This window comes from Anser brachyrhynchus (genome assembly GCF_964034855.1).
Source record: "Anser brachyrhynchus genome assembly, chromosome: 8".
NCBI lineage: Eukaryota > Metazoa > Chordata > Aves > Anseriformes > Anatidae > Anser > Anser brachyrhynchus.
In genome coordinates, this window is record NC_137702.1 from 17,672,668 (window position 1) to 17,698,618 (window position 25,951).

General features: G+C 41.0%; 2 protein-coding genes across 4 annotated transcripts in view; one reads left to right on the forward strand and one right to left on the reverse strand.

The window, feature by feature from the left end:
• The window catches only part of PRG4 (proteoglycan 4), a 40,939-nt gene extending 21,294 nt beyond the window's left edge, over positions 1–19,645 (forward strand). Inside the window, exons 2-12 of the mRNA XM_080601772.1 lie at positions 1,825–1,923; positions 3,937–4,059; positions 6,184–6,303; positions 9,096–9,215; positions 11,186–14,926; positions 15,981–16,070; positions 16,311–16,450; positions 17,009–17,165; positions 18,010–18,189; positions 18,403–18,645; positions 19,518–19,645. Of these exons, the coding sequence (XP_080457898.1) occupies positions 1,827–1,923; positions 3,937–4,059; positions 6,184–6,303; positions 9,096–9,215; positions 11,186–14,926; positions 15,981–16,070; positions 16,311–16,450; positions 17,009–17,165; positions 18,010–18,189; positions 18,403–18,645; positions 19,518–19,633 (5,127 nt within the window). The 5' untranslated portion in view covers positions 1,825–1,826 and the 3' untranslated portion in view covers positions 19,634–19,645. The remainder of the gene's footprint in view (positions 1–1,824; positions 1,924–3,936; positions 4,060–6,183; positions 6,304–9,095; positions 9,216–11,185; positions 14,927–15,980; positions 16,071–16,310; positions 16,451–17,008; positions 17,166–18,009; positions 18,190–18,402; positions 18,646–19,517) is intronic.
• The window catches only part of TPR (translocated promoter region, nuclear basket protein), a 44,815-nt gene continuing 37,058 nt past the window's right edge, over positions 18,195–25,951 (reverse strand). For all 3 annotated transcript variants that reach the window (XM_080602318.1, XM_080602317.1, XM_080602316.1), the window contains exons 46-51: positions 25,802–25,908; positions 23,815–23,910; positions 23,026–23,182; positions 21,569–21,687; positions 20,904–21,002; positions 18,195–19,888 (exon numbers count right to left, since the gene is read on the reverse strand). In XM_080602318.1, the coding sequence (XP_080458444.1) occupies positions 19,833–19,888; positions 20,904–21,002; positions 21,569–21,687; positions 23,026–23,182; positions 23,815–23,910; positions 25,802–25,908 (634 nt within the window). In that variant the 3' untranslated portion in view covers positions 18,195–19,832. The remainder of the gene's footprint in view (positions 19,889–20,903; positions 21,003–21,568; positions 21,688–23,025; positions 23,183–23,814; positions 23,911–25,801; positions 25,909–25,951) is intronic.

The window sequence follows — 25,951 nt, forward strand, 5'->3', positions numbered from 1 at the left end:
AGAAACTTTTGCAAAGACCATGTATGTTCCTAGAGCAATGAAAAAGCACTCTTTTATTGATCAGAATTAATTAATGGAAGTGTTGCAGTGACATGAAATCTATTAGAAATGTCCACAATGCAGAAAGATTGAATGAAACTGCTTCTATAGTGAAAACATATAAATTACAAAGAAATTCTAGCATAAAAAAGCTATTCAGTCATTGGACTAAGCATGGAAAACATTTGAACCCAGGTCTAAACCCATTCTTTTTCAGGGATACCTACATTTTTTCTTTAAGTGACTTAAGCCTAATGGTTAAGTGCTTTCCTCAGGTGGGATCAGTGTGAATTGCAGATATTTGTTATTCTGGGATATTGAAGTTGCTCTGGGATTCAAGTAATAGCATAAGACAGGAGTACCAAAGTTCCCTGCCTCTATTTAAGTTAGTTTCTCTGTAAAGAGGCAGCCCCCAAGTCCTGAGAGTCAGCACGACTGAAGTTTCAAAGGGAGTCGCCTTTTGCTCTGGGAGTGCCAAGCAGCCATTTCCAGTACTCTGAATAGTGAATGGAGAAATGCAAAGACCATTAAAATAATGTAATTGTCTTCCGTTCATTTCTGATGTTTTGCATAGAATAGATACAATAAATTTGAGACTTGACTAAATTGTTTGATTTCTAGCCAACACCTTGGCAACATCCCCATTCAGCTTAGGGGAAAGTAACATATATTCAGTGCAGAACTGGAAAATTATTTATGACTGAGTGAACTGGATCTCAAAAGTTTTTGGAGAAGAAACGCCATCAGTAGTGGATAGTACTACGTAATTTTAGGCTACTGTCACCTAAGCTTTATTTGACAGGAAAGAAAATATACTCTGCATTTGCCTATAATGACTTCTTATTGCTATGCAATAACGTCTAATGCCTTCCAGATGCATTCAGGACAATTTGTTCATTTCACTCAGTGATCAAAATGTGTTTTGACTAGTAAGTCTCTATTTATTTTTTTCTGTAATCATTTTTCTTAATGGGAGTATTTTCCAGATGTTGCGTTAGTCTAGTCATCTGGGACCTCTTCCAATTCATGTGGAAAGTTTGCTGTCATAGGCTGTCATTGGCAGTTTTGTTTAACAAGCAGTCTAATTAGTTAACCCCAGGATAGTTACAAAGAGATATATAAGGCATCTGAACCATCCCTAAGGGCAGACATATTCTCTGTTAGGTAAGTGTAATGCCTCTCTCTACTCAGAGTGTTCTGATCAAAGTGCTCTTCCTCAAAAGGAAAATGATGGGCTGGAAAAAAAAATAGTTTTCCTTTTGAAAGAAGATTTGCTTTTATCCTACATTTCCATTGACTTGCTTAAACACTAATATTTTGATGATAGATTATGGTTTATAAAAGTATGCTGCTTAATAATTGTTTTGACAGAGTAATAATTGACAGTTTAATAATTGTTTTTGACAATTTAAAAATATAATAGATCTATATTTATCAGTATTATAGCCCTAGGGACTGGTGTACTAAACTCCATCAAGGTTAAAATAAAAGGAGTAGACTGTGACTGTAGATTTCACCTAATACAGTTCTGCAAAAAATACTTCCATTATTTGTTAATAGTGAATTTTCCAAGTCCTACTACAAAACTTAACAGCTGATCAACTAATAACCATGAGAGAATTTATGGAATAATTCTAAATTACTAACTCTCCTTGAATAATTTTAATATGAATTTTATGTTGCTATGAAACTCATATTATGTATAAAGATATGCATTTCAAGTTTAATTGGTTCATTATTTAAAAAAATGAATTGCATGTAGTGATGTGAAATTATTCTTTTTAGGGATGATGTCGTACCTGAAAGTAATGATCATATGGAATGTACTTTGTGTATCCTTGGTGATCCTTTCCTTATCCCTGATTCAAGAAGTGTCTTCTCAAGGTATCGTAACATACAAAGTTGAGGGGAGGGTGTCTAAGATATCTGATAAATAGTAAGAAAGCTCCAAATGTATCCTCATAAAAATACTAAATTCTAGAACGTAGTATTTATTTGCCTGTCTATTTATTCAGACAGGCATTGTGGTTCAGCTTTATCATCACTGATTACTTTCATACCTAAATTTTGGTACAACGTGGTCCTCTTTATTTATTTTATTTTTTTTTTGAGGAATAACATAAATATGAATATTATACAAGATGCATATAAGCCTATTTCTTTTTCTGTAGACATAGTCTACAGATCCTGTTGTTCTTAGGTTGACATATTTAACCAAAGTGATTGGCAATATGCTTCAAAGAGAATCTTGAATTATAACACCCATATACTTCAGTTAGAAATGTTTGAATGGAAGAATGGGCTGAGGGAAAGGAATGTGCACACCGTGCTAAGTTCTTTGCCATTAAATACACTGTTACTATCACTGCCAAGGCTGATTTCGGCATTTAGGTATCTAATACTACAGAATTTAATTTACTCTCAAGCTCTGTAGTTGACCTCTGATGAAAGTAGCACCGTTACAAAGAAATGAAAGAACCTACAGCCCGGCAAGTCATGTGCTGTCATGGTTCTCAAGTGATAACATGGTGTACCACTTGCTAGTAAAATAAAGTTTATTACTGTTTGAGCGTAGAACCGTAACATCTGTCCATCTGAGCAGCTCATCACAGCGCAGAGGTGTCAGGCTTTACCTGCAGGGCAGAGCCATCTGGTGCTGCGCCTTCCACAGCCAGGGGAACCCTCCCGCTAGCTTAACAGAAACCAGACTCGTGCCAACAGCAGCTAGAACCATTTGGGCATTTTCTTTACAAGTACCTTCACAACTTCCAAGTCATAAATTAAAAAAAATAAATGGATGAAAAGGCATTATTTTCTGGATTTATCTATATTTTCTTCCCCCAAGGCAAGGAAGGTGCAACATGCTGAGCACATACCCAGGAAGGAAGATGTCTAGCTTCCCTCTTCAGCTCCCCTATTACGAGCCCATTAACTCACACCCACTGACTTCTCGATTTACTCCCCAGCTCCCCTGTGCTGATGACTTGTTATCAGGGCCCCAGCAGTCCTCTTAAGAATGGTAGCACTTATTATTTGTAAAGAAATGGTAAAAAATGTTATACCTAACTGCTGAAAAATCACAATATAGATTCACAGGCTTAATTATTTGTTGTCTTAGGGTCTTCCTTAATACACACATGAAGAATGTGTGCTGTTAGAAATTATTGTCTTTGGTGTTGTGTTGTGTTACATGTTATTCCTTGTTATTTTCTTGTTGTTCCTCAGTGTTTCAGCTAATTATCCAAAGTCTGTTTTAGCTTGCTGATTGTTCAGCTTCTTTGTTTGTATTTAGGGGCACTCCACTTGTGGTCCTGCATGTTTCATTTCCAGAAGAAGCTGTTAGTGCGTTAACGTTAGCAGAGATTTCACATAGGAGGGGGAGTTGTTTCAGGCGATTATCTGATATGGCAGATATTGAAAACTGACAATAAAAATGGCTCCAGGGACCTGTATTTATTATGACAATGCTCACCAGTTTAAAAACTAAGCTGGTTTTGATATGAATAACTTTACCAAAAGTAAAATTCTGACAGACCTAATCTGTCCGTCAGGTATGCTGGCGCAGGCGCACTTCTATCACCATGCGTAGGGTCTTAAGACAGAAAATAAATCAGCAAAACAACATAGTGTTGGCTGATATGTTGCCTAAGTTAAGCCCAAGTCTGTCCGGATGCCAGAAGTGGTGCAGCCCCTCTCTCACCCGGAGGGGCCGCTGAGCAGCCTGGGGCTGGGCTCTCTCTGCAGGACACTGGGCGGCACCGGGCCTGCAGCTCCATGGCTCCCAGAGAAGAAACAGCCTTCTTTAGGAGAGCGTGAATCTTCCCACCTTGCCATTCAGTGTTTCCTTGCATAGCATTTTGGTTTGGCAATGTTCACACTGCTGTCGTGTGATTTTAGATTTATGGAGCTGTACAGGGAGATGTGGGGAAGGGTATTCTAGAGAGCATGGCTGCCACTGTGATTATAACTGCCAATACTACATGGAGTGCTGCGCTGACTTCAAGAAAGTCTGCACGGTGGGTAAGTTCCCAAACACAGCCAGCTCCTGTCAGCAAAGGCTTCTCCTCCTGCTTGCACCAGTGTCTCTCCTCCAAATGCTTAAATGTTTCTTCTGCTTCACTGCATCCTTGTTCTCCTCTCATATGTGTGGTTCCCCCCTCAAAAAGCCTCAGCGATAACCTCTCATGGACCATTCAATGAAAATTCTGTATCTGCAGTTTATCACCAAGAAAAGGGTTTTGCTTTTTGGAAGAGCAGAGCAAGAGGGGGATTTTCCCAACTGCTTGCTTGCTCTTTCTTCGTGCATTTGTACTGTCTCTGTTTGTCTTCTATGCAACAAAACTGTTCAAAGCAAATTCAGGTAGGAAGGAAAGTTTCAGGGTTTTCCAGAGAGAAATTCTGGGACAATCCCATTCAAATGTAACAGATGTGGAGACTGTACGGTCTAATCCAAAGTCAGAGGGAATCCTTCCACTGACAGAAATTAACTCTGGGTCTGAACCATGTCCGGAGTGTGACAGAAAAGATGGCTGGACAAGTATTATTTATATGCAATATAAAACTGTATAGTGTAAATAAGCACAGGTATTCCAAACTGTTCTACTGAAGAATTTATCAAATATATGATATTCTTATAAATTATCAATATGTCAAAAATACCAGTGATTTAGATAACTGTAGTTTGTTACACTACATTGTAGTTCTAATAAGATTGATGGCGTAAGAAAAGACTTCTTAGATCTAGCAATACAGGCTGAGTATTAAAACTCAAAAGCAACATGACCTAAAATGCTAATTCTTTAAAAAATAAAAACAATTCTCACATAGGCATGTGGAATGAATACACTGGCATCAACAGATCACACCTTCTCCACACTGGTCAGAAACTCTTCAAAATCTGCCTACACAGTGATGCTAACTTTCATAGATAATTACTTAATTGTAAAATAGGATTTTATGCCCTGAGTGCCAGCAAGACGTTGACTTCAAAGGGACTCATGCACAGTAAAGATACAGGACAACAATAGATCACATGATAATTCTGGAAATACCAAGTGATAGTTAATTCTCAGCTCAATTCTATGAGATGCTAAGCATCTTAAAAAAATACCCACTTCAGGTCTAATGTACTCCAATTTAGCTATCAACTAAATACCTATTAAAGATATTACCGAATTTCAAAAATAGTTTGTAATGTAAACATTTAAGGACAAACTTAATTCTTGACAAATACAGCAAGCATGTTTTGCTCTAGTCTGTAATAGCTGCACACACACTTTCCAAAACAATCTGGTCATTATTTAGTACAAAACAGACATACCGTGGTCACTAAGGTTATCAGATGTTAACCACTACTGTAATATTAAAAACGTGGTTATTAGTCATCTGTCAAAACATGGCAGGTACTCCTCTAGTATTAATAATTTAAGAACTGTAATAGACCGGGTAAAACCTAAAAAATAGTGACTTTGTGTAACTTTGTATAGTCATTCATATAACTAAATTACAGTATTTGCCTGTGGACACCAGGTACACTTAGTCATAACTTATACAGGCCAATTCTTTTTCAGAAATACTTTGGTAGACACATCTGTGTTGCTGCAGAGTGGTGCTCTGAAGCACCATCTTTTTGAAAATGTGGCCCAGAATTACTTTCTTACTGAATTTAAACATTATTGAGATAGCTGCTATTTGATTAGGGAAATGGCACGGGCTACCCACAGAGGCTGTGGGGCTCCTCCTTGGGGAGCTTCCAGAGCTGCCTGGATATGGGGCTGGGCACCAGCTGGGGGGGCCCTGCTGGGGCAGGCCTGGGGCCAGGTGACCTCCAGAGGTCTCAGCCTCAGCCAGTCTGGGAACCCTTCTGTGATGGGGCCTATCTAAAGTGAACTCCGAGGCTGTTTCATTCCACTATGAATTCTAAACAGTCTCACTACACCATGGCAAAGTGCTGTTCTGGTTACATGATTTGATCCAAAACTCGCTGGACTCAACTAGTTAAACAAGTTTTGGATCAGACCAGAGTGACCACCTCGGCAGCTGTTCTTTAAATCAGCTTAAGCAAGTGACTTCACTGTAGAAAGGTCCCAATGTTAAATGTGAGCTAGACAAAAATACTAACTCCCTTGTTCTGCCTTAATGTAGCAGTCTCCTGCAAAGGACGTTGCTTTGAAGCCTTTGAAAGAGGAAGAGAGTGTGACTGTGACGCGGACTGTGAAAGATATGGCAAATGCTGCCCCGACTATGCGAAACACTGTAAAGAAGGTAAGAAATTTCTGTATTGCAAAATTTTTCCTACATATATTTATACCTTATATTGCCATAAAATATAAACCACATAGACTTTGTTCTTGGTATGATCCACATTAGTTCTCAAGTGAACCTTTCCATAAAATTCAGCCATGCTAGTACACCCACAGCATGACAGCCCAATAAACAGGAACCAGGAGGCAGAGACTACGTAAATGTTTGCTAACAATTCCGTACTACAGAGATCCTGCACAACTTACTGGCCTTTTCGAAAATCACTGGCACTCAGCATCAGCTATACATAGCATTAGCTATACAAAAACCGAACAGAACAAAACAAAACAAAAATCATAAAACCTAATTTCAGAAATAAATTGGCCATTTTCTGAAGTGTGAACACTGAAGCATATAGGTAGATGTACTGGCATCCATCACATGGTATGAATTCCAAGGGGAAAGTTTTATTTTGTCTTAGCCTCTTTAGCACTCCATACCGTAATTCACTATCAGAACCATTACTCAGAACAATACATGTAAGGCCAGGTTTGACACGTGTATTTCCACTCATGCTACTAAAATTATATCAATAACAAAATTCAAAGACAGAGGCTGGGCAAAAATGAATGATGCTTTGCAGTAAAAAGTCTAGGTCATATACGGAGAAGTAGTAAGGTAGGTCCAACTCCCTTAAATTGCCCTGCAACCCACCCAGACATGCGTAATAGCCAGTCCCTGCACTGGGGATCGCACTACTTGAACCTTCAGACCATTTGCTTTTGGTTGCTGCAATCACTGGAAGCACACGGGCAAATCGCCCAGATCTTTCCCACCCTGAATCCAAAACAGGAAGAGCAGCCCAACGTAGAACCCCCTCCTGGGGGTCAAGGAGGCCCTCCCTGATGAGATGTGATTGCACATTCACACTGCAAGTGAGACATTTTAGGAAAGTCCACGTTTAGCCTTCAGGCTGTGAATTCAGTTCAGGGAATGCTTGTACTGCCCCACAGTCAAGTCACATTTGTTTATCCAGCCCTTCACAGACCAGACAACCTACAAGGCAGCCAATTTTCAAAGCCTGTCCTTTAGCAGACAGGAGAAGTGTTAGGGATTATCATTTGGTTCACATTACCAACCACTCCCAGTCCCCAAGCCCTGGTATAGCTGCTTGGTTTTGCTACTCAGTTGCATAGTAATTTATACTGAAATAGACTCTGTATTGAGCACTTTTGACTGGATGCCTACAAGATAAATGTCTTAAAAGTGTCATGAGGTGAATTTGCTACCTTTGAGGTTGCTTCTTTCTGCTGGATCTACCAGGATGCCACTTGATTTAAATGACATTATCTACTATTTTATCAGTGATTACATTCCATCTTCTTTTTCTTCTTGCTTTTTAATCCCTGCTGTGAAACTCCTTCAGTTAGAGCAAGATTCCCAAAAAGATGTACAAGTGTAACACTGGGACTGCAATGGACAAAGATGACACTAGATCACCCTTCTCAGAGCTGCCTGATTGACCAAGTATCTCCTTTTGGCTCAGAAAGTCCCCAGGGACTTGCAGCTCTGCCTTCAGGGAATGCATAGACCCATCCCAGCTTGGTACCTGGCTCTGTCTCAGCTTCAGGGATGCCCAGAGATCATTGCCATTACATTACATAGCATAACATTAGAAAAGAAAAAAGAAAAATTCTGCTGGAAATCTTAGACACACGTGTGATTTATCTGATGTTTTTCAAAAAAAAATCTCAGAGAACAGTAGCAGTGGCATTCCAGGCTCACGAAATTTCCATTGCACTAGTGCAACCAATTTGGAAATTCAGGAGTTTAAGATGCATGAACACCCACAGGACATACTTAGCTGTTTCACTTGTTCTTCAGTTCAAGCATAATGAAAAATTATCCAACTGCTCATGGTCTTAGAAAGTTTCTTCTAGGATTTTGGTTTCTTAGTTTCGCTATTAATGTTTGTCAAAACATACACAAAACCTGACACCCCAAATTCACCCTACTCAGTACCCAGTATTTCAGTATTTTTGCTATCTCCGAGTAATTAAGAAACATTTTAAACTTTTTGGAATAATGTAATAACTTAAGGCATGCAATGAACTTTCACTTTGCTCTGTCTATATATCGTGACCACTTTTTTCTGGACAATGGAGCTAAGTTCATCTAGAGATCATTTTTATCTTTCCATTCCTCCAAAAGCCCTCTACCCCAGAACATATACACATAGTTAAGGACTGATCAAATATCCCCACATTGACTCATCTGAAAGCTGATTCAGCTCCCAGAGTAATTTTATTCAACAATTGAATTTTCTCTCTCTTTCCTAATAAAAACTTCAGGATATATGTGCAGAATTATCCCATGTCTGAAGAGCTACATCATAACTAAATCTTCAAGGGATTATCAAAGTAATACACCATCTCTCAGATACCCACTATAAAAAACACTCACAAGTTAGCCCCAAGCTATCTGTATTCAAAAACAAAACAAAAAAAGAGAGAAATTCTCAGAGTATAAAACTCCACTCAGAATTCTTCTTTTTCCCAGCTGAAAATTCCTGTTAGCTAGGAATGCCTCACCTCACACTTCTGGGAAAAATATTTCTCTGATCTATGACAAACACTTAGGGATCCAAAGGATATTTTTCTCTTTTTTTCACAAATAGTATTCTAAAGAATATTATAGATGGGAAAAAAATAAAAGATTTATGTGGAAAAGGGATACTGAAATTCTGTATCACTTTCTTCTTACACCAAACACCTAAAAACACTCCCATTAACAGATTGTTTCATTTCTTTCAGCACACACAGAAAAGACAACACCCAAGACTCCTCCACCAAATAAATCAACATCTAAGAGGTCATCTGCAAATGAAGAAAAGAAGCCAGAGGAAGTAACACAGCCCCATGAAGTTACAGAAGGTAGGAAAGAACACAAATGAAACAGGATGGGTGTTACTTGAAGGAATATTAGAGACCATTTTCCTGCTCTGGAAACAGAAGGGCAATGTGAGACATTACCAGACAGTTACCAAGCTTGGAACCACTCAGTTTATAAACTCATTACCTCACCTAGTTCTCAAGAAAGACTGTACTGATTTTGCAGCGCTCACTTCAGACAGATGTTAGATTGTGGTGATGTCTCCCGCGTCTCTATTTGATTTCCACATGTATCTTCAAAAACTATGTTACATGCCATTGTCAGTTTTGGATAAAATCCATGGCTAGAACAGGAAGGGTGTTGTATTTTGGGACAGTGAAAACTGGCAGAACCAGGACAGGAAAATCTCCTAACAGGCTTCTCTAGCTTTAATCAAGCCCAGCCTCATGCAGCTTCAGAAAACACAAACAATTTATTTTTATTTTTCAGAATGGAAAACATGTTGCATTTCTGTGTTCTTTGATATTCTATTCCAGCATTTTAAATGATAATTTGGGAGATCAATTTGAACTTGAAACCTGAAGTAACAACAATGAAACAAGGCTAGAAGTCAATACTGGCCAATACTTTAACCCCTTTGGTATTATTATTATTGCTATTATTATTATCAATAATAATAAAATATAATAATAATAATAACAATAATAATAATTTGGAGTACTTACCTTTCTGCTGTGGCAGTTTCCTTTTACGAAATCAATACAGCAGATCAAATGAAACAGAATTAAGGAAATTCAAACAAGATCCCACTTGATTTACAGAATTACATACACTTTGGGAAGGAGGAATACTATTCTGTAATGCTGTGCTCATACTACACTGTTTCTACAATACATTTACACAGGAATTATTCCTCATACTGCAAGATACTAAGTGTTTCCAGTCTGCTGAGAGAGGCATTGCATCAGTACATTCATCAGGCCATGACTGTCAGAAATCGCTCAGATCTTGAAAGATTTTTTCAGAATACTTGTTCAAAAGATGAACAACATGACCCGAAATCACATGATGCTGCACTTGATTTTCTCAGGTTTTCAAGAATCAAGTGTCAACTCGGTGATAACAGTAGATAGTAAGGAATCATAGAAGTAAGAAGCAAACAAACAAACAAAAAACTTTGAAAACAGAACTAAATGGCAAAACATCACAAAGGTAACACTGAGAGATCAAAAGACTAAATGCAGAAACATTTAATGTTAGTTTCTGCTGAATATATCTATAATTTGACTCAAGTTCATGTAACTACATATAAAAGTAGAGTCTTAAAGCTGTAAATCACAAAGAGGAAAAATACCAAGGATATAGAGTAGGACATGTATGCAGGTGTCTGTACTCAAAAAGTTTGTTTTCCTCCTGTTTCATTAATCCTCTCCTTCAAGTCCAGGTCACAGGTGCAGGCTTTATTATAATTATGGCCAAAGGAACAAATCAAAAGTACAAACTGGGAAGGGAAGTGTCCTATTAGAAGAACTATATAAGGTGGTTCCCCTTCCATGAAAAAGATAGAAACACTATGTGGTCTCACATACAAACACTGAATTAAAATCTGCTCTGCTGCGTTCATAGGTGCTACAGGTTAATCAAAGGTATTAGTTAAAATTTATTAGGCTGCTGTGAAGTCCCAGGAAGGCAAAGGAAATATACAGTCCAAGTTAGTCTGGATCTCTAATGTTTATATCTTTTGGCAGTTACATAAGTCCATAACTGGTATTTATCTAATTGAACTTGGGTTTCCATGTATTTATATACACACACACACAAAAAATTAAAAAAAATGCAACTTTACACGTAAGGCTTTTTCTTTTTTTAAGCAAAGACACAAAAACAAGATAATACTGCTGTTCAAAAGATAAGTAGCTACTTCTAATCGGCATACTAAAAAAAAAAACAAACCCAAAAAATAGGTGCATGCATTTAAATTTTAATGTCTTAACGTGTTTTTTTCTCATAGATATGGGCAGTGAAAAAATGGTGACCAGTCCTCCTCCAACTACAAAACAGCCTGATACAACATCACCAGTCATAGCAACCACAATTAAACCATCTACTCCAAAACCTAGTTTAACACCTACCACGATTATTACCACAAAACCAACAACTTCCAAAGTTGAAGAGACAACCCCTGAAGACACAGAGGCTCCAACAACTGACGCAGACCCTACCATCACACCCATAGAGGAAGAGATAACCCCTGAAGGCACGGAGGAACCCACGACTGAGGCAGACTCTCCCGCCAGTCCCAAAGCTGAAGAAACAACCCCTGAAGCTACAGAAGAACCAATGACAACAGCAGACCCTCCAGCCACACCCAAAGTTGAAGAGATGACGCCTGAGGCCACCGAAGCACCAATGACTGACGCAGACTCTCTCACCACCCCCAAAGCTGAAGAGACAACCCCTGAAGCCACCGAGGTTCCAATGACTCCGAAAGCCGAGGAGACAACCCCAGAAGCCACCGAGGCTCCAACGACCCCCAAAGCCGAGGAGACAACCCCTGAAGCCACCGAGGCTCCAACGACTCCGAAAGCTGAGGAGACAACCCCTGAAGCCACTGAGGCTCCAACGACACCCAAAGCCGAGGAGACAACCCTTGAGGCCACCGAGGCTCCAACGACTCCCAAAGCCGAGGAGACAACCCCTGAAGCCACCGAGGCTCCAACGACCCCCAAAGCTGAGGAGACAACCCCTGAGGCCACAGAGGCTCCAACGACCCCCAAAGCCGAGGAGACAACCCCTGAAGCCACCGAGGCTCCAACGACCCCCAAAGCCGAGGAGACAACCCCTGAAGCCACCGAGGCACCAGCGACCCCCAAAGCTGAGGAGACAACCCCTGAAGCCACCGAGGCTCCAACGACTCCCAAAGCCGAGGAGACAACCCCTGAAGCCACCGAGGCTCCAACGACTCCCAAAGCCGAGGAGACAACCCCTGAAGCCACCGAGGCTCCAACGACTCCGAAAGCCGAGGAGACAACCCCTGAAGCCACCGAGGCTCCAACGACTCCCAAAGCCGAGGAGACAACCCCTGAAGCCACCGAGGCTCCAACGACTCCAAACGCCGAGGAGACAACCCCTGAAGCCACCGAGGCTCCAATGACTCCGAAAGCCGAGGAGACAACCCCTGAAGCCACCGAGGCTCCAACGACCCCCAAAGCCGAGGAGACAACCCCTGAAGCCACCGAGGCTCCAACGACTCCGAACGCCAAGGAGACAACCCCTGAAGCCACCGAGGCTCCAACGACTCCCAAAGCCGTGGAGACAACCCCTGAAGCCACCGAGGCTCCAACGACCCCCAAAGCCGAGGAGACAACCCCTGAAGCCACCGAGGCTCCAACGACTCCGAAAGCCGAGGAGACAACCCCTGAAGCCACCGAGGCTCCAACGACTCCGAAAGCCGAGGAGACAACCCCTGAGGCCACCGAGGCTCCAACGACCCCCAAAGCCGAGGAGACAACCCCTGAAGCCACCGAGGCTCCAACGACCCCCAAAGCCGAGGAGACAACCCCTGAAGCCACCAAGGCTCCAACGACTCCCAAAGCCGAGGAGACAACCCCTGAAGCCACCGAGGCTCCAATGACCCCCAAAGCCGAGGAGACAACCCCTGAAGCCACAGAGGCTCCAACGACTCCGAAAGCCGAGGAGACAACCCCTGAGGCCACCGAGGCTCCAACGACCCCCAAAGCCGAGGAGACAACCCCTGAAGCCACCGAGGCTCCAACGACCCCCAAAGCCGAGGAGACAACCCCTGAAGCCACCGAGGCACCAACGACCCCCAAAGCCGAGGAGACAACCCCTGAAGCCACCAAGGCTCCAACGACTCCCAAAGCCGAGGAGACAACCCCTGAAGCCACCGAGGCTCCAACGACCCCCAAAGCCGAGGAGACAACCCCTGAAGCCACAGAGGCACCAACGACCCCCAAAGCCGAGGAGACAACCCCTGAAGCCACCGAGGCTCCAACGACTCCCAAAGCCGAGGAGACAACCCCTGAAGCCACCGAGGCTCCAACGACCCCCAAAGCCGAGGAGACAACCCCTGAAGCCACAGAGGCACCAACGACCCCCAAAGCCGAGGAGACAACCCCTGAAGCCACCGAGGCTCCAACGACTCCCAAAGCCGAGGAGACAACCCCTGAAGCCACCGAGGCTCCAACAACTCCCAAACCCAAAGAGACAACCCCTGAATCCACTGAGGCTCCAATGACCCCCAAAGCTAAGGAGACAACTACAAAAGCCACCAAGGCTCTAACCACCCCTAAAGCTGAGGAGACATCTCCAAAACCCACTGAGGCTCCAACAACCAAGGCTGATTCTCCCACAACCCCCAAAGCCAAGGAGACAATCCCTGAAGCCCCTGAGGCTCCAATGACCCCCAAAGTTGAACAGACAACCCCTGAAGCCACTGAGGCTCCAACAACCCCGAAAGCCAAGGAGACAACCCCAAAAGTTACCAAGGCTCCAATGACCCCAAAAGCCACGGAGGCTCCAACAACCAAGGCTGACTCTTCCACCACCCCTCAAGCCACTGAGGCTCCAACGACCCCCAAAGCTGCGAAGAAAACCCCAAAAGCCACCAAGGCACCAATGACTGAGGCTGAGTCTCCCACCACCCCTAAAACAAAAGAGACAACTCCTCTGGCCACAAAGTCACCAACAAAGTCTCCCACCATCCCTGAAGTCGAATTCAGTACCCCTGCACCCCTCAACGTTAAATCAGACACAACTACATCAGGTGAGAAGTCTGCAACTACACCTGTTAAAAATGACAAAACGACAGCTAAACCTGTAACAACTCCTGTAACCAAAGAGACAACAACTAAAAAGGAAACAACCACAGTGAACAAAGAGATAACAACACCCAAGAAAGACAAAACTACTGTGCTTAAAGACATTTTAACAGCAGGTAGGAAAGACAAAACCACTGTAACCAAGAAGCCTACCATGGCTGATGACTCTCCTGAAGGTACAGACAATACTCCAAGTATAACTCCTGCAGCCAAACAAGTTGTAACTACAGCAGCTGAATTAGAAGCAACTACTGTAGACAAAAAGACTGCAGTGGCTACAGAAAAAGAAGCAATCCCAGCTACCCAAGACAAAACTCCCAAACCGAGAGAGATTTTAGCACCAACAGCTAAGGAAGAAGAACGTCCGGTGGGTACCGTGATTGTAACAACACCAGCAGCTACAACTCCCATGCGCAAGCCCACCATGCTGCCAACAACTGCCAAAACAGATTCAGCTCCTAAAACCAGGGAGATTGTGACAACAACTAAAAGTGATACAACTACAGAGAATAAACAGACTGTAGCAGCGGCACCTAATGAGTGCGTAATTACCACTAAAGAGACAACAACAGCTGGTAAAAAAGAGGTAACTACCCTCACTGATGAAACTAGCTACACAACTGAAAAAGAACTAGAAGATGCCACTGAAAAGGCCCCTAGTCTTGACAAGAAAGAGGAAACTACAGTTATCAGAGAGAGAACTACAACAGATAAAAAAGATACAATAGAAGAAATGTTTATTGTTTCTAGAGGGACATCCAAGCCAGATATACATTTCCAGGAGGTTACTGACACACGTGATGAGCCTCATCCAGCCAACCCTGAAACCGTGCCAGTAAAAGAAGAGCCTGAGATAAACAAGCCTTTAATACAAACTGTGGACATGCCAGTTCTACCTGGAGAAACACAAGGTAAGTGTATTCCAGTAGGTACAAAAACTGGGAGCACAACAAAACCTCAAGTGAAGGATGTGCAAGACCTTTCTATCCAGCGTCAGAAGGAGGCGCACCTATCTTGGTGGTTAACTGTGACTGTGGTGATGCAGCCGTCAGCATCCCGAACACTGGTACCTTAATTTTCAGTTGTGTTGTTACTGAAATTCTCCACCTCATTTATAGCATGATCTCATTTCAGCAACTGGTCCTGCTGAAAAATGTTTGCTGTAAATACCATGGCAGATGCAAACAAAAACAACAGAAAAAGGAAAAATAAGATAAATTTCTAAGTCTCATGAAAACACCATTAGAGCATCAGGCTGAATACCCACTATTAGTTATAGTACCTAACCTGGGATTTTGTGAGCTCATAAGAAAAACAAGAAAGCTTTTCCTTATATTCTTTCTCTGTGCTTTTTGCCACAACTTTTTTCATGTCCTCACCATTGATTATATATTAAGATACAGCCCACGAGGTTCTTGGGCATTTTTTCATTCATGTTTTGACAGATGATTTGCAAAAACAAAAAAGGGGTCTTCTAGATAGATTGAAAATATTTGGATTTTTATCAGAAACATATCCTTCCTTTACATTCAACTGAAAATAAATGTAAATCCATTAAGAATGAAGGAGGGGAAACCTGCTACAGAAGCTTGGAGGAATGAGTAAACATCCGTAAGCATGAAGAAATTAAATATGAGACAGCAGATGATGCATTTATAGATATTTTTATGAATTACATAAGGTAAACAATAAATGACAATAGCTGTACCTAGTTATATAAACAGCTAGTCTTATGCTCCTCAGAACAAATCATGAGAGTTAAACTTTTTAACAATATATCTTGAATGAACAATTAAGCCTTTTGTATGAAAAACCTCAGACAGACCTGAGGAGAGCCCTGAACACCATCCTACACACGAAAATCCCATTTAAATGCGGCCAGTGCTGCTTCATGTGGGCAGGGGGAGGCAATGCCCTTTTTGTTTAAAACAAACAAAAACTAATCTGAACTACGCTATTTTGCAGTGGACAAGACCAACGAGAAGGACCTGTGCAGCGGGAAGCCGGCGGACAGCATGGTAGCCCTGCCCAATGGTACCCTGGCTGTCTTCCGAGGTATGTCGGTCCCGCAGCCCTCTGCCCCGGCCTTCACTGGTCCCGGCCTGCCTCCCAGGCTGCCACATGGCGGCCTCAGGGTGGAGGCGTGAGGAACAAGGTCCTCAGGCAGGACCGTGAGGAGAGGCAACACAGGGGCATCCTGCTTTCCAACGCTTTTCTCCGCTTTTCTCCCTGTGTCCGTCGGTCTGTCCGCCCACATGTCTCACTGTGTGGGCTGCTGTCCCCTCCCGCCCGCAGGTCACTACTACTGGCTGCTGAATGGCAGGAGTCCGCCGACCACCAACCCCCGCCGGATCAGCGAGGGCTGGGGCATCCCGTCCCCCATCGACACCGTCTTCTCCCGGTGCAACTGCGACGGGAAGACCTTCTTCATCAAGGTGGGGAAGAGCAGAGAGGCTTTGAAATGTCATCCTGCTGCATAGCAGCTCAGTGCAGCCCTGTGCTCCGAGGCCACATTGCTCGTTTTATAGAATAAGCAGCATTTTCACACTTAGAATTGAGTGAGTGAACTGAAACATATCCCTTCCCCAGCCCCACCTCCACTGCCTTGGCATTGTGCTTCTCAAATAGACTTAATCCAGTGTTTTCTCCCTGTAATTGGTTACTGACAGACTAACTGATCATATCAGTATGAGCAATAGTTAAAAAAAAAACACAACAAAACCTTTAAAATCTGATTATTGCTTTGTTTAGTAACCGTTATTACAGTTCATTTCCAAGACTCTTCCCGTACTCAAAGGCACAGTTAAAAGACTGAAGAAGATATTTTGTGATGTTGTTATAGCTTGTTTTTAGTGGACATAGGAACAGTTCCAGCCAGTTCTACGTGGTAGTTATCAAAATGCTAGCATTACAATTAATTTTAATGTCTGTATTGAAGCTCAGCTACCATGAATGAATTTCCTCTGAAGCTCGTCTTTTGCTTAAACCACTAGGGTAACCTATACTGGCGTTTCACGAATGGTGTGATGGACAAAGGCTATCCCAAACCTCTTGCAAATGGATTCGCAGGGTTAAGTGGGAAAATGGTAGCAGCGCTCCCTGTGGCAAGATACAACAGCAGACCAGAATCAGTTTATTTTATCAAAAGAGGTATGTCTTGTAATTCAAAAGTTCACAGATGATCAAAAGGTGCTTGAATTGCATTAGTGAGGAATAAAACACTGTTTCTCTTGACTGATAGGTGTCTGTTTTGAACAAAATATGTCTAAGTGATGTAATAGGACACTAGGTAGTCAAAACATAGCCTGAAGCTTTAAAAAAATGTATTAGAATGTTAAAGTGCTTTTTAAAATAGACCAGACTATAAGGGACATGATCTTAGCAAACAAACATTAAGGTAAGTTTTATCTGGTGGTAATTTTTTTTCAATCTCAAATTAATCTGAGATGGAAAGACTTTAAATAACCTTATTAGTTCAGAACTATGCATGGAAGTCTCCCTCTGTTCTTTCTATTGCTAACTATTTCTCATTTCATGCTTAAAGTGAATGTAATTTCCTTACCTAATATGAATGATGCACTGTCAACATAAGAATGATCTAAATCAAAAAAAGCTGAGGTTAATGAAATGCAAATCTTTTTCTGGACTCTAGCCTTTCCCTTGTGTACCCCAAAGCTATGGTCTTAGCCTCCTCCTTGATAAATAAGTGTGACAGCAGTAAAAGCAGTTCCACGGGAATTGTACTTACTGCAGGAAATGTAATGAGGCTGCAGGAGTTATTGCTACATTTAGAAGCATATATTGGATTTAGAGAGCAACGCTTTTGCATCGCAAAATGTAGGAATGCATAGAAAAAGCTGCAGGTTGCAACAGCATTAGACAGCTGTAGGCATATTAAAATGATGTTATTGACTTCCTGCCTGTGATATTGATGATACTGTGATCTCGGATTTAGCTTTTTTATTTTGTTTAATTACACTAATGTCTCTTTTAGATGGTAACATGCAACAGTATGTATACAGACAAGAGCCAGCCAAGAAGTGCCAAAGGAAAGCCCGCATTACCATAAGATACCCAGCTTTTGTCCCAAGACTTGTAATAAGGAGACGCTTTCAACGTGCAGTAGGATTGCCAACTGTTATTCAGACTGTCAGAATCAATCCATATCAATCCGGTATCTTATGTTTATTAAGTTTCTTTTATACAATTATTTTAATCTGAGTAGTCTCTGAATCACAACTTTGTTACATTTTTATTTCCCTAACATCGTACTTTACTTTTTTTCAAGCTGATGATTCTTGCTTGCTGTAGATTGTATAAGCAGATGACAGCTTTTGTCAGTCATGCTGTGACACTTTCTAAATGTGACACTTTCTTTTGCTTGCAGGAGTTCTGCGTAAGGAAGTCAAAATGACTGCCTACTGGAGAGGGCTCCCCAAAGTAATTCATTCAACTATATCAGTACCCAACTACAATAAGCCAGATGGCTATGATTATTACGCCTTCTCTTACAGTAAGTTAGAGCTAATGAAAGTTACTCTGTATTCCAAAAGGCTCAGTGATAAGAAAGAAAGAAGGCCAAGTACCTATGAGATTTCTAAAGCAAAGTTACCACTTGTGAGTCTGCAATGCTAATTTTAAGCAAGTACTATTAAGCAGTTCTGAGAAATAAACTGTTGCCTGTAATGGAGATGTTTCTGTTCAAAATCGAGTTACAGGACAGCTAGTAGCAGAGCAGTACAATCATTCAGACTAGCCCTTTATGGAATGCATTGCCATAAGAGTACAGGTTTATAAAATGACAAAAAAAAAGCTGACAACTACATACGCAATCATATTAATGATAGAAGGAGATCCTTGGACCATTATACATCAAAAGATTTTTCACTGGCTTCCACAGAACTACATTTCTGACCAAACAACAACAACAAAAATATAGGGAGCAACACAAACCATGTAATTTCCCAGGAAATAACTATTTCTAATTCCACATTAGGTAGATCCTTTCCCTCTAGCCAGGCCCAGCTAAAAGCATTTATCAGAATTTTCTTGATTATTCAGGGAAAAAAAAGCTCAAATACTAGACTATCCAAATACAGGATACTAAAGTAAGTCTCTGCCAGTATGATAATTGTATAACCTTAACATTGGCTACTTATGGACCACGGCATTCTTGTGTTTACAGTAGTGCAGGATTGTTTTTAGTTTGTTTGATTTCTAAATTCTTGAAACTATTTGTGTTGTAGCAGTAGAAGTGTAATCTTCTCTACTCCCTGTTCTTGCAGCAGATTTATTTATTAACAGTATTGTAAAACTAAGCTGAACACAAAGAACAGATCAAACAGTTGAGGCCAAAAATGGATTTTTATAGCCTCTCAATTCCATATATACATGTGGAATGAAAATCTGCTATTAATCCATAAATGAAATTAAAAGGCAGGCTTTAATTTCAAGATTCTTTCTGTATACTAAATGTAGCTTCTGGAATTTAATTTTGACATATCTTCATTTCAGATCGGTACTACAGTTTGGACGTGGGCAAAAGAATAGCAAGACCTGTTACCGCTCTCACAGGAAAGACTGTATCCAAAGACTGGTATAACTGTCCTGAAAAGTGATGCAGAGCAGAGGATTTTTTAAAAAAAGATGCCATTTGACTTTTGACAGTTTGTCTGATTTTATTAATAAAGACAGTGAAGTGTGTGCACACAAATCTAAGTATAAAATGCTGCTTTAAGCTCTGGCTTCATTACACTAAAGCAACCACAGGCAAACTGGCACATTCGTATACACAGCTGTAATTACTTTACAGATCATTTAACTAATATTGCCTCTGTTCAGGCCTCCTCTGCCTCCCATTGCATGAGTTACACCTGTGTTGGGAAAGAAAACAAATGCATTAAGAGAAATCCTTTTCACCCTTTTAATCAAACATTAGTACACATGATACTCATCCATCTGTAAAGAATTTCTACTGCAGTGGAACACTTCCTTTCTGGTAAAATTCAATCTCCTTCTTCCTCCCCTAGACCCTAGTGATATGGATACCTTATGCTTCTGTCATTTAACAGAATGTTGTTGACTTGTGATCCTGTCTCAGGCTCTGCGCCAAAAGAACACGTACAGGGCTCATGCCCTATTTGAAATCAGTTAACCGCCTCCTTGTACTTAATAAAGAAATGGTGATACAACATAGTGGAACTCTATCCTAGGTCGTCATCCTCACTGTTTTTTCTTTCACTTTTTAGTTTAACAAATACATATATTTCAATACTCATGTCAAGTCTTATGGAATGTTAAGATAATGCTAAACTGATTACCATTGATATAAAGATTTTTCTGAATACAGGAATTGCAAACAATTTATTTTCCTGGTTTAACACTACATTGATTAAAAAAGTAACTGTAATGCTTACTTAAATTCCTTTTAAAAAAAAATAATTAAAAAAAATAAAATCAGCATAAAACATGGTGAGATAACTGGAACTCCTTGTGTGCCAAACAGGAAACTGACATATAAGCTTAAAAACAAAGATTTATAATCTTATATCCTAGTATTTATTTTTAAAGCTTCTTTTAAAATTTTGGTAAGGTCTAATAAGTTAAATTTGTAAGGTCTATAGTGCCATTCACTTTCTTTCCATTGATAAAGCAAGTGCCACAGGAAAAGTTTGCCTATGACAAAAATGCTCAGACTAATATACTAAAAAAAACCTACAGAGCTTTTAGGGCAACATACTGAAAGCTAGGGCACGGATGCTGTATTATTCAGTGTCTTACAAGCAAACACAAGCATATAAGGTACTGCATATATGGTCAGCAAAGAAGAAAGCAATAAAAATTGGTTTGAAAGAAAAAAGGAGCCTGAATTTGAGCAACCATGCTTACCCCTCTGTCTGTTGAACTGACGGCCACGAACTCCGGTTCTTAATGTTGGTGGCTGAAGTCTAACACGTCGAAATGGCTTAGGCTGGTTACTACTTGTGTCTGTGAAGAGGTGGAAATACAGAAAAGAACGTCTTTTTCTGGCGTGGTTTTGCACTGTTAATGTTTACATGACTTGATACATGTTATGGGCTTGAATTTACCTTAAAATTATGAAGGTGAGCACTATTTCATTGACACTTCTGATATAAATAAAAGCCTCAGAACAAATGAAGTGTGGCATTTCATTCATTATCTGCACTAGCTGGTAAATCGGTAACTGAACAGTCATTTACTTATTGAACAGTCATTTACTTATATTCTCTGACAATTTAATTGAAAACTATTTTAAATCTGACATCAAATGTAACAGTTGATAGACTGATGAGACTCATGCATCATTGAGGTATCAGCAGTAACTCTTGCTCCTTGAAGCATTATTCTTACTATGGATTACTGTAGTTACTGTGGTCCAAGTAAAAATGATTTGCCATCAAGACTAAAGGCATCTAAACATGTTCTTATTCTAAGTAAGAGTTGATAGCTTGTGTTGTATATGTGCAGCAGCAGCTAGTCCAAAGAAGTTCCTACACTTAATGAAATAGTTGTTTACAGCAATTAACCAGTACCTGCAGATGAACTAGAGGGAGGATCTTGACTAGTAGAAGGAAGATCTGACTCATCAGATGCTTGAACAGATTCTTCTTCTTGCTGGCTATCAATTTCTAGGCCAGCTTCTGAAGTAATTCTAGAAGGGAGCAGGGGGTTAGGATGGGGAGAAGAGAGATGATTGTATTCACACTGACAAAAAAACTCAGGGAAAGAAAGCATTATTTTAGAGCAGAAAGATTCCTTTCCAAACATCCTTTCCCAGAAATTTTCATGTTTTCTTCAGCTTTCCCTGCCCCACTTAATTATAACAGGTTTATCTGGCTTTTAGAAAAACAGTGATATAATTTCCTTGTTAGCCCAACTCCACATGCACATCTAACATATTAATCACCTCTCAGAGAAAGTTATAGAAACTATTTAATAACAACGACTAAAACCAGAACATGATAGTTGTATGCACGTTTAGATGGGGGAAGGGTAAGGCTGATGGACATCCACTCAGTGGTGCAATATCTAAATTTTTTGGACTCTGTCTTCAAAAGACAAAAAAAAAAAGCAATATGAGGATGGAAGAGAAAAGGATAATTAAACATTCCATTTAGTTTAAATACAGCTTGCATTTTGGTATACATTTAATTTAATAATCAACTTAAATGTAAACATATATAAATAAAATGTTAGAAGACAACTGAAACGCCTAAGATGCGGAAAATGCCTTTTCTGAACTACAAGCACTATCCTGTGAACCATTTAATTCCTACATGGATTTATGTGTAACATGTCTATGTTTTGTAGGAAACAATGTGATCTTAACATCAAAAAATCCATCCTCAGCCCTTGCTACTCAAACACGCAGACAGACTATGGTGATGCAGGTTGGTGCTGCATCAAGAAAAAGTAAAATATACATTAAAATATAGCCTTTGCCCTTTTAGATTTATAATATATTTGGTCATAACACATAATACAGTAATTATTATAAATACAAAAACTGCAATGGCAAGGTAGGAGACAAAGACATTTGTCTGTCCCATTTTTAAAAACCACTAATTCCTCTCCCTTGTGCGCTGGCTTTAATACTTGCACTGGCTTAACTGAACAGCTTCTGAACTCCTTGTTAGGAGTGATTTTATCTACTGACAACTAGCAATGCTTTAACCTTTATTCATTCAAACTGGGGCCTTTACCATCTGTATTTGACTACAATGGAGCCCTCTGTATTCTGAACAAATGGGGAAAATATCTTTAAAGTGACAAGTATTAGCTATGTTAAATTAGCAGAAGAAAAGCTCTGTTTTCACATGAAAAGGTCACAGTACTTTACTAAGCAAAATTACTAAAGCCTGGTGGACTGACCTTTGTACCGGAACAGGTTAAATGGAAACTTAATGGATCATAGGCATAGTTAAAATTAAATGATCGTTAGAATTAAAACTAATATGAATTCAAGTCAAACAATGAAGGTACAGCTTACCCTTCAGATTCTGCCTCTGCAAAAACTTCATCCCCATCATCACCAGCTCCAGCCTCTGTAGTAGTGGACAGATTGCCAGTAGATGTTGTAACCATTGGAACAGACTGAGAAGCATGCTCTGAAGCATCAGCTGAGGTACTTTCAGTAAAAACTGTAACTGTACAGGAAAGGTAGTTCAGTAAACACAGAGTTAGCTTCGACTTCCTAAAGAAAATCTATGGAAATCTTAAGCCCATAAAGAATAGAGCTCCTGAAATGCTCCTGACAGTATATAACTAATTATAATTCCCACAAAAATGATCAGAGGCTGGAGCACCTCTCCTAGCAAGAAAGTCTGAGAGAGATGGGGCTGTTTGGCCTGGAAAAGAGAAAGCTCCAGGTGACCTTACTGGAGCTTTTCAATACTTAAATGGGGCTTATAAGAAAGACGGAGGGTGACTTTTTGCTTACTCAGATGATAGGACAAGTGGGAATGGTTTTAAACTAAAAGGGCAGATTTAGATGAGGTGTTAGGAGGAAATTCTTCACTCAGAGGGTGGTGAGGCACTGGCACAGGTTGCCCAGAGAGGCTGTAGATGCCCCATCCCTGGAGGTGTTCAAGGCCAGGCTGGACGAGGCCCTGGGCAGCCTGATCTAGTGGTGGCATCCCTGCCCGTGGCAGGGGGTTGGAACAAGATGATCTTTAGGGTCCCTTCCAACCCAAGCCATTCTACAATTCTATGGTAATTTCCTTCTGGAAAACTGAAATTTCTAACCTTTACTTCAGCTTGCCAATTTCCTGCCACTTACCTGGTGCTGCTACTTGTAAAGGTGTTGTTGGAACGCTACGACCACCTGATTCTTCCTCGTGAGCAAGGAAGAGTGGGGTTTCATACATTCCTAAACCTGCAATACACAAAGTTGTAGTGACAACTTATATAGCCAGATAAAGAACAGATTAGCTGCTTTCTTCTCTCTGTACACCTGACAGAATCCAGTGATAGGTTCTTAAGAATGGAGATTTTTGTTATTACAGATGGTTTTGACTTACTGTCATAACTAATTACAATTTCTTGAAAGGTATAAGCTTGATGAAAATACTACTACTAATTTTGATTTAGTCTTTTTCCTTACACCATTATTTTGCTGTCAGCTTTCTTCAAACAATAGCATATTGTTCCATGCTAACAGGGATGCAGGGGAAAGAAACTGAGTCAGGACAATAATAAAGACAATACAGACTGCCTGGCCATCTCTCAACAAGTAAGAATATATCTCAAAGATTTCTTTGCATTTGCTGATTTCCCCTATTATTTATATCCTTCTGGACAAAACATCCAGCAAACAGCTAGACAAATACATAATATGATGGGCAAACAACTGGCTGACAGGTCAGGCTCAAAGAGTTATAGTAAGTGGAGTTGCATCAGGCTGGCAGACAGTCACTAGTGGGGTTCTGCAGGGCTCCATTTTAGTGCCAGTTCTCTAATGGTTTTAAAAAAACGGTCAGTATGTATTCAAGTCCTGCATCCAAATTAAGTTTACAGATGATATTAAATTTGGAGGAGCTGCTGAGGGTGGAGAGATCTTGCAAAAAGATCTTGACAAATTAGGAGACTGGGCAATCACCAACCATATGACATTTAACAAGAACAAGTGCTGGCTTCTGCACTGGGGCTGAGGCAACCCTGGGTAGGTACAGACTGTGGGACAAGAAGCTGGAGAGCAGCCCTGCAGAAAGGGAAGGGGGTTCTGGTTGACACCAAGCTGAATACATGTCAAGTGCGCCCTGGCAGTCGGAAGGTCCAGTTGCATGCTGGGGTGCCTCAGGCATGGCACCGCCAGCTGGTCAAGGGAAGGAATCAACCCCTCTGCCCTGCACTGGTACAGCCTCAGTTTGAGCACTGGGTGCAGCTTTGGGCACCACAACATCAGAATGACCTGAAACCGTTAGAATATCCACAGGAGGGCTGCAAAGATGATGAAGGATCTAGAGGGCAAGACAGCTGAGGAGTAGTAAGGTCATTTGTTTTTTACAGCCCAGAGCAGAGCAGGCTGAGGGCAGGCCTGATGGCGGCCTGCAGCTCCCTCACAAGGGGAGCAGAGGGGCAGGCGCTGAGCTCTGCTCTCTGGGGACAGCGACAGGACCCGAGGGAACGGCATGGGGCTGGGACAGGGGAGGGTCAGGCCGGGTGTTAGGGAAAGGTTCTGCACCGAGAGGTGGTCAGGCACTGGAACAGGCTCCCCAGTTCCAGTAGTCTGGGAACCGAGCTGCTGGAGCTCAAGAAGCGTTTGGACAACGCTCTCAGACACAGTGTCTGGTTTTTGGGTGGTCCTGTGTGGAGCCAGGAGTTAGACTCAATTACCCTTGTGGGTCCCCTCCAACTCAGGATATTCTGATTATGTGATTTTACTGAAAAAAAAAAGCTTATGTCAACAGGAAAAGTACAGTAAAAAGCCAGTCCTGCAATATTTCAGTTCTCGTTAAAATAAGTGTCTGGTGACCAGCAGGCAATTTGTTCTGCGTAAAACTGCAGCTATGTTTCTTCAGTTCACAAGCCTGTCTCTCAGCCACAGAAGTATTCTACTTTTTAAACCATAATAAAAATAGAAGTCTAGCATCTTGAAGGAAACACCTTTTCATTTTACCATTAATCTTTCTGCTGACAATTATTTAGGAGTCAGAGGTTCCCACATTCCACATGCACCCAAAGGAGAATTGCGTTTTAAATGGCTGAACTTTTTTTTTTTTTTAAACTCAAACAACCATGGAGGAAGAAGTATAGAAATTATTTACCTCCTTGTGATGCAAGCTGACCAAGGTCAGAGTGACTTGAACTAGTTTGTGGCATATCTTCAGGGGGTCCAAATCTGAATCGAGGAACTCCAGCTACCTGAGGGGAACTATGAAAATAAAGATTTTAATTTAAAAGAATTCTGCAGCTTC